Source organism: Martes martes, assembly GCF_963455335.1.
Source record: "Martes martes genome assembly, chromosome: 11".
NCBI lineage: Eukaryota > Metazoa > Chordata > Mammalia > Carnivora > Mustelidae > Martes > Martes martes.
Genome location: NC_137899.1, coordinates 94,185,052 through 94,197,247, shown reverse-complemented (window position 1 = coordinate 94,197,247; position 12,196 = coordinate 94,185,052). Strand labels below are relative to the sequence as shown.

At 46.9% G+C, this 12,196-nt stretch overlaps 1 protein-coding gene across 1 annotated transcript in view; it reads left to right on the top strand.

Moving 5' to 3' along the window:
* The window catches only part of PARP12 (poly(ADP-ribose) polymerase family member 12), a 40,594-nt gene extending 28,829 nt beyond the window's left edge, over positions 1 to 11,765 (top strand). Inside the window, exons 9-12 of the mRNA XM_080818372.1 lie at positions 4,711 to 4,786; positions 6,569 to 6,699; positions 7,540 to 7,691; positions 10,628 to 11,765. Coding sequence (XP_080674498.1) covers positions 4,711 to 4,786; positions 6,569 to 6,699; positions 7,540 to 7,691; positions 10,628 to 10,953 — 685 coding nt within the window. The 3' untranslated portion in view covers positions 10,954 to 11,765. The remainder of the gene's footprint in view (positions 1 to 4,710; positions 4,787 to 6,568; positions 6,700 to 7,539; positions 7,692 to 10,627) is intronic.
* The last annotated feature ends 431 nt before the right edge of the window (positions 11,766 to 12,196 follow it).

Genomic DNA, 12,196 nt, shown 5'->3' with positions numbered 1-12,196 from the left:
CTGATTCATAAGGGTATTCTTGTGCAGATTTTTCCAGAAACCAAAAACTTACTCCTGACTTTAGACTAATTTAGAGAATGGTTAGGGAACAGTAATAATCTCACTTCTCATAATTTTTCTCTGTCTCCATCTTCAAGTGATTGTATATTTTGTTTTTTAACTTGGAAGGGATCGTCTTAGTAGCTCTTTGGGTTTTTCTGTTTGTTTTTGGAGTCCGATTTTGTTATTGGTAGTGAGCTGCGGTCTTCGCTTCTGACAAAGCACGTTGCTCTTTGTTCTACAGTCGCATCACGTGTGAATGCCGGCTTTGGTGCTGTCACCTGTGGCAGTGTGACTACTGGTGTCCGTATGCCAGGAGCTGGGAAAGGCTTGGAGCCAGAGCGTCATCTTTTGGGTAGAAGATTTGTGATGCACAATTACAAGGCTGCTTATTATGCTCTGCAAGCCAGTTAGGCTTGAAGCTGGCTCATCAGTTTGTATTTTTCAGTTGAATAGTTGAATCATAGACCTGAGTGTTTAAAGATGTCGAAGTGATAGAAAAATAATGGAATTATATACCAATAAGAAAACCATGTGTTGCATGGTTTTATGTACTTGCATATCATGGGATACCAAAAACCTGAAAATGGCTGCAGCTGCTGGTCTCTTAGCGGCCGCTTAGTCTCTTCTTCCTCAGGATGGGTTCCCTTTTGAGTTCCAGAAGCCACTAGGGGCCTTGTAAGCATTTAGGAGCAGGAGAGGGCCCTCCTGCAGCTGATGGGGCATATTTAAGAGCTTGGCTCTACCCAGACCCCCACCGAACCAGTAGTTTTAGGCTGGGTGCAGATGTCCCGGGATTGGAGCTGGGAGAAGGGTCCTTTCTCTCCAATCCACGTGGCCACATGCAGGGGGAGAGTGGCTGGATGGCAATAGGTACCACAGCACCTGGTACATTGGGTGTGTCAGAGCCTAAGCTGGGACTTCAGCCAGTGTTGTCCTCAACCAGCTATGCCTGCCTTTAACCAGAGAAACTGGGCTCATTTCTGTTTCATGGTGAACCGAATAGTTTCTCTGCTGGCTCTTCTGGGGTCTCGCAGATGGACCTCAGTTGTTGTATTTGTGGACCGTGGTCATTTAAAGAAATTTGATACAAACTAGAGGGAAAAGGTATTATCAATTGAAGAAAAGGGTATACTCAGTAGTCAGCGTCTTCCTCCCTGTTGTCTCCAGCGTTTCCACGATGAGTCACTATTTGCATACATTTCTGATTTATCTTTATTATCTTTCTTTCTGCAAAAATAAGCAAATGCGTATACATAAAAGTATTTTCGGATTTCACTTTTCTTGCACCAAACTAGAGGCAGCATTCTGTATGTATTGTTCTGTACCTTTTCTTTTCCCTTTCAGGACACTGAAGTCTTCTGAAATCTGTCTGTCTGCATGGCTCTCCATCACCTGTGCATACCCTAATTTATTTAATCTGTCCCCTTTGGAGGGATGTTTTGCCTTGTTTCAGATCTTTTGTTGTTACAAGGGTAACACCACAGTGGATGATCTGGTGTACGTGCTGTTTCATGTTCAGGGAGGTTAACGTTCTAGAAGGTAAATGCAAATTCCTCTTAATGGGGTTGAACCATTATGCACTTTGCCTCAAGGTGCTTGAGGTACTGCCTTGGTCTTGCCAACAAGTGAGTCATCAAGCTCTTGGACTTTTGCTGTTTTCACGTGTGGCAAAGGGTGTTTTCAGTGTATTTTAATTTGAGTTCTCTTATGAGTGAAGTTTAAAGTTTTTTTGCTATTTGCAAACCATTTGCCTCTTTTTCTGTGGGGAGTTTGTCTTTTTGTTCAATTTTTTGTCAGCCTTTTGGTGGGTTTTTTTGATACGTTAAGAGCCTTTTATCTACTGGGGAGATCAGCACTCAGTTTCTTATACAAATCACAAACCTTTTCTCTTGATTTTTTAGTTGCCAGCTTTGTTTATAAAGTATTGTACCCAGGCAGAAATGTTTATTTTTTAGTAAAATGGATCCATCTCTCCTGGGTATTGCTTCTGGATTTAGAGTTTAGTTAACTGTGGCCGCTTCTACTTCTGGAAGTTATTTTTTATTTTTCCCCTAATCAAAGCCTACCTTAGATAACAGTTTGGAAAAATCTGTCACCTTTCTGAGACTGGATGTTTTTTGTTATCACTGTAAGGTGGTCTTTAGAGGGCCATAGACACCACACATCAGAAATAAAAGCGATCATTTTGGTCAGATTCAGACTAAGATATGCCTGATTCAGGCAGGATCTTCCTAGTGTATAACCTGAGAGTCACACAGTGTCCGTGCAGTGAAGCCTGTGGCTCTTCCTGCTAATCCAAGTGACGGCTGCCAGCTGTTGTTGCAACTCTAGTAAGCAAGTCTGCTCCGGCCTCTCTAGCCAGCTGGGACTCCTAGAGTGGGTTGCTTTCAGAAACAACTTCTCTGTTTACATGAATGACAGGGTCACAGAATATGATCTCCACATTCCAGAGTTTTAATACCAGAGTTTGATGTGAAGTTTGAAATGGCATTTACACATCGGCTCTCTGGTTTAGTTCCTTACTGTCCTGATATCCTGCATAAAATGTTTCATTCATGTGATTGAGTCCTATTTTTTCTTTTCTTGCCGCCTTATGGATATTTTTGGTCATTTCATTTTTTTCCCTCCTATTAGTTTGGAAGTTATGTACTGTATTACTTTATTTTTTTAAAGGCCACACTAGAAATTATAACGTGTTCTTAGTTATGAGTTGGTCAGTATCTTTGTCTTCCTATCGACTAATGTAAGAGCTTTCAAATACCTTATTGCATTAATTTCCTCTCTTGTTTTTTAACTTCATGAGTATTGTTACTTTATACAATGAATGTTTCATTAGATTTACTCATGTTTTACTGCTTTGTCTTTTCAAATTTTCTTAAATGAAGATCTGTTGGAAAATTGTATTTTTGTTTGCCTGACTACTTCTTCATTTTGCCCCCAGTCTTGAAAGATATTTTCACTGGCTCTAGCGTTTTGGGGTGTGGTTATTTTCTTCTGGAACACGGAAGAGGTCATTCCACTGTCACCTGGTTTCCATTGCTGCCGTTGGAAAATCGGTTGTTGGTCTAAGCAGAGCCCCTTTTCCAGACTCACTCTTGTCTTCCTCTGACTGCTTTTCAGATTGTGTTGGTCTTGCTGTTCCGTGCTCTCACCCTGGTGTGGCAGGACGTGTGCTCTTATTTATCCTGTTGGAGATTCTTGGGGCTTTTTAGACCTTTGTGTCCGTGAATCTTTTTTGTTCTCCTTAAAATAGCCTTCAGCCTTTCCTCTCCTCTCTTTTCAGAGCTTTGGTTAGGTTCTGACCAGAACCAGGCCTTCTCTCTCTCTTCTCCCTGTCCCAGCTTCTCCTCCATATCTCTCATCTCCTCATTGCCGGGGCCCCATTCTGGATAACCGCCCTTCCCTTTTCGTTCAGCTTACTCCTCTCCTCAGGCGGTCTCCCTTGCTCACAAGGCTGTCCTTGGAACTTCGCCTAGCAAGGAGTGTCTTTCACTTCCAGAAGTTCTTTCTCGTTCTTTTTCAAACCCTCCACATCTTTTTATAGTTCAGTTCCTTGCATATATTTTTAAAAATTTTCTTTTATTTCTTTAAACACAGAAAAAATAATTGTTGTGTTGTAATCTTATAATCTTGCCTCATAATTTCAACATCTTCAGTCTCCACAGTCTGTTTCTGGCTAATTTTTGCTTATGGGACCTTGGTTAGTTATTTTAAACTGTGCTGTTTTCCTAGGAGAGTTATTTGTAGGAGTTCTTTGAGGCTTAGGATGAAGGTACATGTCTCATGCCAGTGGAAACAGAAGGTAGATCTATTGTAGAAAGAACAGATCATTCTGAAACGGAATCAGAAGGATTTGGTATTACAGTGACATAGTTCCTGTTCCTAGACCTGTTGGGTCACATGTCTTTTAGAACTCAGTCTTTGTTTATTTTTATTTTTTGGAAAGATGATAAGGTGCTTGTGTTATGTGAAACCTGTAATTAAACATGCTAATATTGCAGCTGTATGAAATAAGCTTAGTCCCTTTAAATAGGATATTTACAGACCACAAATAGCCTCTTAGCAGTTGTAGTCAAATTTCTACTGTCAGAGGAGGTTTTTTTTTTTATTATTTATTTGAGAGAGAGCATGAGCACGAGTGTTGGGGGGCAGGGGGAAAGCAGACTCCCTACTGAGTGTGGAGCCTGACACGGGGCTCCGTCTCCTGACCTGAGCTGAAATCAAGGGGGATGCTCAACCGACTGAGCCAGCCAGGCTCTCCTGCCAAATGAGTTGTGACATACCTTTCCTGTTTTTAAAAAATGTTTTTGTATGCCAGTTACACCTCATTGAGGCTGCTTGAAAAAAGAGCTCTTTGAATTTTTAAATTGTGGATGAAAGTTTGTATGTGCTCCTTTTATCAGTTAATCTCTGCCTTCCATCCAAGAGTTGAGATGCAGGTGAGAAATGGATCCCTCGTGCCTGAGGTTTTGGGGTTTGGCCGCGTGGGCAAAGATAGATGTGCTCCCACGTTATGGATAGTGTGCTTAGGGGCTTCCCCACCTCTACCTGCTCTTACCAAATGGTATGCTGAGACCCCAGACCGCTGGTACCTGTGAGTGGCAGCCACCAGTAGTAGATCTGCATAAGTCTAAACAAAATCTCAGTGTTTTTGTTTACATTTTGTAGCAGTGTCAAGTTTCAAGGCCCAAAGAGCATCCCAGACCATTGGGACCCCTCGGCCCTGCCAGACCCTGGCTTTAAGGTATGGGACTCACACTGCCTCGGGCCACGGAGGAGGGTGTTCTTAGACACAGTGAGTGAGCAGACTCCACCACTGAGGGAGCCATGAGGCGAGGCTGGGGCAGGAGGCAGGAGCCGTGTGGGGTTTTAGTTTCAGGTCTTAGGGGTTTTAAGGCTGGATGACCACCAGGAAGATGGTTGGGGCCCCAAGGGGAGAGGCTGTATTGTGGATGAAGGATGATGACCTGGAAATTTCTCAAAGGGCAGAAATAAGAGCTTAACAGCTGTTTAGCCAATAAGTATTAGTTTTACTAAACAAGAAAAGAAAAAACGGGGGGAGGATTTGAGTGTGATGAGGGACATGTCGAGGGGCGTTGCTGTAGAAAGGTGCCAGATACCAGAAGATAGGGACACCAGTTCACATGGCTCATGTCGGGCCTTCCAGCCGATAAGAGCTACACTGAGTTCTATGCAGTACTCAGGCCATTGTCCACTACCGCCTTGTGTATGTGAGGCCCTCAGACTGCCCTCTGATGCTGGCATCCTGCTGAGCACTGTGCGGACGGCTCTGTGTCTATCTTCTCTGGGAGGACTCCTCTTATCGAATTGTACACAGACCCCAGTATGCACACAGACCCCAGCAGCCCAGACACATGTGCGAAGGGCTGGGCGAGCTTGAGCGATAGTACTCAGCATCACAGGGCCAGGTGGCCAGATTAAGGGGAATAGGGAAGGTTTCACTGGGTCTGCACCTAAGTGATGGCTGATGCTTGTACAGACAGAAGTAGGGGAAGAACATACAGGTCGATGGAGACTGCATAGGGAAGGAGCCCAGATCAGGGTGGAGGGCATGCATAGCCCCTGGGGAGCAAGAGGGAGATCAGGCAGTGCTGTGGAGTGCTTGGTTGTGGGGTTGAGCTGTAGGCCATGACAGGTATGGGAGCCCTTGACAGTCTGGTCTGGGGGAGGGGCAGGCTGGTTCCCTGCTTGAGGGAGAGGAGTTTGGTGTCCTCCCATGGGATGGAAGCAAGGAAACCAGAGTCACAACTTCAGTTGCAGGAGATGCATGGACATTCAGATGGCACTCGCCATAGGGGAATGCCATGGTACAGAGCCATCACCCAGGGATCCCTTAACAGGCTGTCATCGGGCCAAGCCTCGAGGAGCAGGAACAGGGCGGCGGGTTAGTTGCAGGCTGAAAGTGCAGGAATTGATGGATTGTCACTGCAGAGATCAGCTGCCCTTGGTCAGGGCCCCTCCTGGCCCCTAGGGGGTGCTATTTCCCAGAGCAAGGCGCTAAGGGAGAGGTGGGCTCTGCTGGGAGGACGCAGTAGCCAGACACCATTCCTGCAAATCTCCTCGTGCTCCTGCGTTGCTGTGTATTGTCTGCCAGCCTGACATCTTCCCTGGCGCTTGTGGTGAGGAGGGCTCCTGCTTTAATGGGGTCTGCCCTGCTCGGCCAAACGTGCACACTCCACGTGTATTAACACCAGCTCTGGTCCTGTAGGCTATGTAGTCTGTGTGGGTACAGAGGAGGAGCGGGGATGTCCTGGGGACACCCAGAGTGGTGCCGACGTATCACGTGCCCGTCCTTCAGGAGGGTTCCACGGTGAACAGAAGGGAACTGACCACAAACCGCAAACACCCCACAGCTGGAGAGACTGTACCTCTGGCCAAAGGGAGAGTAGTGATCACTGTCTGGGCTTGCTTGCAGTTCTAGCATTTTATAAACAACCTTGGGAAGGGACTGATCTATATACACTTCGAGGATAATGGAGAAAAAAAAAATGTTTGCTCCCTGCAGAAGATTACCCTCAGTTCTTCATCAGACGAGTATCAAAAGGTCTGGAACCTATTCAACCGTACGCTGCCTTTTTGCTTTGTTCAGAAGATTGAGCGAGTCCAGAATCTGGCCCTCTGGGAAGTCTACCAGTGGTACGTGAAGGGCCCACTCTTGCTGGGCTGCTCACCATCCCCTCTAGTACATAACTGGGAGGCTAGCTGCTTGTCAGACGTGTCCTGGGTTTCAGGGACAATCTGAGATGGTGGCTACTGCTTGCCCAGTGCTGGGGGCATCAGGGACTGTGTCCCTGCTTTTCTCCCCATCTCTCCATCTTTATAGCTTAGTGTTGGCACACTAACTAAGCTGAGGGGACTCAAGCTGCCCTAGTGATAGCCAGCACTTGTGCTGGTGCCTTCTGCCTCCCTGCCTGAAGATCAGCGGGACCAGTCTGTATAAGCCACCCACGCGCAGAGGGAGATAGAGCTGTGTCCTGACAGCCAGGGAGCCATGCCTCATTTTTGTGCTTGAGGACTAGCATGTTCTTGGGTGCTCAGTGACTTGTCCTTGTAGGGAGGAGATCTGCAGCAGGTCACCATGGCGGGCCTGGGGTCCTGCTGACCTGTCCCCAGAAGAGGGGGTTGGAGCAGTGTCATCTGTACTCTGGGACCAGTGATGAAATCGGGGTAACAGGGGGAGAGGGATGACCCCCCACTGACCAGCATCCTCCAGCTTCCCAGCTTCCCTAGCTAAGCTCTGAAGGAAGCAAGGTAGTGGGGAAGAAGTGGGTCTGGTCTGCTTCAGGAGTTCAAGAAGCTGAAGAGGCCTTGAGTTGTGGAGGCAAAGGCTTCCCGTGGGTTTTTCACCCAGGTTGTGCTGTTCACCCTGGTCTCACGGGCCTGGACTCATGACACTTCTGATAAAATGTGTTTTCTTGGGTCAAGTGGCCTGCATTTGGCAGCAAGAACCCTTTGCCTCCTGTCTCATGATTCTAGGCAAAAAGGCCAGATGCAGAAGAGAAACGGAGGGAAGGTGGTCGATGAGCGGCAGCTCTTCCACGGCACCAGTGTGAATTTTGTTGATGCCATCTGCCAGCAGAACTTCGACTGGCGGGTCTGTGGTCTTCATGGTACTTCCTACGGCAAGGGTAAGGGCAAAGGTGGCCCCACCGGCAGAACCTGGCTTTCTTCCCAGGGTCTGAGAAACTCTTTTATTTATTTATTTATTGTATTAAAAAAATTTTTTTTATAAACATATAATGTATTATTAGCCCCAGGGGTACAGGTCTGTGAATCTCCAGGTTTACACGCTTCACGGCACTCACCATAGCACATACCCTCCCCAATGTCCATAACCCCACCCCCCTCTCCTGACCCCCCCGACCCCCAGCAACCCTCAGTTTGTTTTGTGAGATTAAGAGTCTCTTATGGTTTGTCTCCCTCCCGATCCCATCTTGTTTCATTTATTCTTTTCCTACCCCCCAAACCCCCCACGTTGCATCTCCACTTCCTCATATCAGGGAGATCATATGATAGTTGTCTTTCTCCGATTGACTTATTTTGCTAAGCCTAATACCCTCTAGTTCCACCCACATCGTCGCAAATGGCAAGATTTCATTTCTTTTGATGGCTGCATAGTATTCCATTGTATATATATATACCACATCTTCTTTATCCATTCATCTGTTGATGGACATCTAGGTTCTTTCCATAGTTTGGCTGTTGTGGACATTGCTGCTATAAACATTTGGGTGCACGTGCCCCTTCGGATCACTACGTTTGTATCTTTAGGGTAAATACCCAGTAGTGCAATCGCTGGGTCATAGGGTAGCTCTATTTTCAACTTTTTGAGGAACCTCCATGCTGCTTTCCAGAGTGGCTGCACCAGCTTGCATTCCCACCAAACAGTGTAGGAGGGTTCCCCTTTCTCCGCATCCTCACCAGCACCTGTCATTTCCTGACTTGTTAATTTTAGCCATTCTGACTGGTGTGAGGTGGTATCTCACTGTGGTTTTGATTTGTATTTCCCTGATGCCAAGTGATGTGGAGCATTTTTTCATGTGTCTGTTGGCCATCTGGATGTCTTCTTTGTAGAAATGTCTGTTCATATCCTCTGCCCATTTCTTGATTGGATTATTTGTTTTTTGGGTGTTGAGTTTGCTAAGCTCTTTATAGATTTTGAGTACTGGCCCTTTATCTGATACGTTGTTTGCAAATATCTTCTCCCATTCTGTCAGTCGTCTTTTGGTTTTGTTAACTGTTTCCTTTGCTCTGCAAAAGCTTTTGATCTTGATGAAGTCCCAGTAGTTCACTTTCGCCCTTGCTTCCCTTGCCTTTGGTGATGTTCCTAGGAAGAAGTTGCTGCGGCTGAGGTCGTAGAGGTTGTTGCCTGTGTTCTCCTCAAGGATTTTGATGGATTCCTTTCTCACATTGAGGTCCTTCATCCATTTTGAGTTTATTTTCGTGTGTGGTGTAAGGACATAGTCCAGTTTCATTTTTTTGCATGTGTCTGTCCAATTTTCCCAACACCATTTGTTGAAGAGGCTGTCTTTTTTCCATTGGACATTCTTTCCTGCTTTGTCGAAGATTAGTTGACCATAGAGTTGAGGGTCTATTTCTGGGCTCTCTATTCTGTTCCATTGATCTATGTGTCTGTTTTTGTGCCACTGCCATACTGTCTTGATGATGACAGCTTTGTAATAGAGCTTGAAGTCCGAAATTGTGATGCCACCAACTTTGGCTTTCTTTTTCAATATTCCTTTGGCTATTCGAGGTCTTTTTTAGTTCCATATAAATTTTAGGATTATTTGTTCCATTTCCTTGAAAAAAATGGATGGGATTTTGATAGGGATTGCATTAAATGTGTAGATTGCTTTAGATAGCATAGACATTTTCACAATATTTGTTCTTGGGAAACCCTTTTAAAGCAAATTGATAGAGGGCATGGGGGGACCGGTGTGAGTTGATGAGCGGGGTTAAACTCAGTGAGTTATGGACCCCGGCCCTCTGGGGGAGGGTGCCCAGCTGGTGGCACCCTTACTGTCCTCTGTGTGCAGCCAAGAGCCTCACCCAAGGTTCTAGCAGGAGCAGCCCTGCTCAGCCTGGGCTTTGTGTCCCTGTGGAGTGGAGGCTGTGGAGATGGTGAGCATGAGTAGGGGGAGGAGAGAGGATGCCTTCCCAGCCCCGAGTCCGGCCCTGACTGTGCCTGCGTGATCACTGGAATGGGAATCTGAACACTTCAGATAGGCTGGTATACGCGTCATTCCAGCTAGAATGAGAGTTAGCTATTTTTCTGTGTTATTTTCAAGCTTTATTTGGAAATAATTTTAAACTCACAGGGAAGCCTCAAGAATAATATTTTTAAAACTCCTGCATAAATTTTACCTAGATTCATCAGCTTTAACCTTTTGCCACATTGGCTTTATTTCTTTAGACCCATTTGCAAGTGGCATATGTCATGCCCTTTCCCCCTTGAGTGCCTCCTAAGAACAAGGATGTTCTTTGCTGTAACCATGACACAGTTGCTAAGTTGAAAATCTCATATGATGTGATGCTGTAGTCCGCAGCCCTCTTTGGACTTTGTCACTTGTCCATCAATCAGCCTTAATCAGGTGTGGCAGCAGTTGTGGGCGCAGGATGGATGGAGGCCAGTGGTGGGTCATATTTCTGAATGTGTATGTGGCAGCCTCCAGTGTAGGTCCCATTCGACGAGCTTCAGAATTCTCTTTGCGGGGCTGCCAGTGGCTACAGTTGTCCGTGTATGGGATCTTGCTCCCTTTCCACACCAACCCTATGAGGCTGGTGTGATAGCCGCATTTTAGAGCTGAGGGAGCTGAGGTTTGGGGGCTAAGTAGTGATGTGCCCAGGGGAACCTTTAGGATTTGAGGGACAGAGTCAGAACTTGAGCTTTCTGTCTCAGAGTTTGGTGAGACCTCTGATGCCCTTCACGAGGGAAGAGGCTGGAGAAATGTGAGAAGAGGGAGGCAGGGGTGTCGCCTGGCTGACGGGACCCCCAAGCCCCCCCTTCCAGGCTGCGGGCTGCACCCCCCCGCCCCCCCAGCTGAGCCCGTGTGTGTCCTTGCAGGGAGCTACTTTGCCCGGGATGCCGCGTACTCCCACCACTACAGCAAATCTGACACCAAGTACCACATGATGTTCCTGGCCCGGGTGCTGGTGGGGGAGTTCATCCGAGGCAATGCCTCCTTCGTCCGTCCCCCAGCCAAGGAGGGCCTTGGCAATGTCTTCTACGACAGCTGCGTGAACAGCATGTCCGACCCGTCCATCTTCGTGGTCTTCGAGAAGCACCAGGTCTACCCGGAGTATGTGATTCAGTATACCAGCTCCACCAAGCCCACAGCTGGTGCCTCCGCCCTCTTCTCCTTGGCGTCTTTCTTTGGTGGCCGGCAGTGAGCCTGTGAGGATGTTTTTAATGCCTTTCAGGAGTGGCTTCCTTGGAGTAGCTATTTGGGAAGGTGGGGTTTTTTTTTTTTTTAAACAAAAACTTTTAATGAACTGTTCATTTAATGTTGACTTCCTGATGAAGTTATATTCTTAATCTCTCACTGATAACGGTTTTCAGTTTTAAGCCACTTCTGGGATCATTAGTAGACTAACCGGAAGTGACTATAGGTGGGCCCGTTACTGCCTTTTACTAGTCTCTTAAAGTTTTATTATTCATAATCTCTGTTGACTCTGTGGCCGATGGGCACCAGGCATAGAGTTTCTAGATACTATTTTATGGATTGATTTTAAATTTAAGTTTCTGTCTCTGCAGTGAGTCATTTGGTTTTTCAGGGTCTCAGTGGCATCTTGTTTAATTTTTTGTCAAAATGACGCAGTAGCCATCAGTGCAGGAGGCCGTCCGTCACTGTCTGTTGCTCTGGTTCTAATCCAGGCACCTCTCCTCCCGGTCTTCTGGCCTTGGAGTCGGCCCATCAGTCACGGTGTTAGAGCAAGTGGCTACTGTGTGGCATCACTGGGGCCCTGTCAGCTTCTCTTTGTCCTGGTGGGGTCTGCATCACTCAGTGGAAGGTGACAGGGATGGGTGGCCGCCCCCTAGGACCCCCAGGGCTCTGCCCGCGAAGGCCCATTCCCACATCTGAGCACACTGGACACCCTCCGAATGTGGGTTTTCTGTTCCTGTGAGATTTGAATAACTGAGCTGCAAATGTCACAATGGAGCATGGAAATAAAAGAATATTTATCTGAAGTGGGCGGCGACCAAAGCTCATTCTTCAGTGTCTATTTATCGAGCACCTGCTGGATACAGGTACTTTTCTGGGTGTCGGGATATAACAGCCCCCAGTACTGGCCTTGGGGGCTGTGTGTGGACTTACCCTAAAGCTGATGAACCTGAAGGTTCAGGACCTCTCACTCCCTGGGGCTCCTTCCACAATCCTAAGAGGAGCCCCAACTACATGGCCACATGGTCCTACATCTCTGTTCAATTTACAGAAGTTACATATTCGTATTTTTTTTTCTTTCCCTCAACCGCTGTGAACTTCAAGTTCTGCAAAATCCAGACTGACTCCTGAGCAGAGTGTGTTGTGGATGTGGAGGGGTGGGTGCGTTCTGCCTTGCACACACAGCAGTTGATGGGAGTCCCTGCTGGGCACTGGCTGGCTGTGGGGGAGGAGGGATGGGCAGGGCAGCT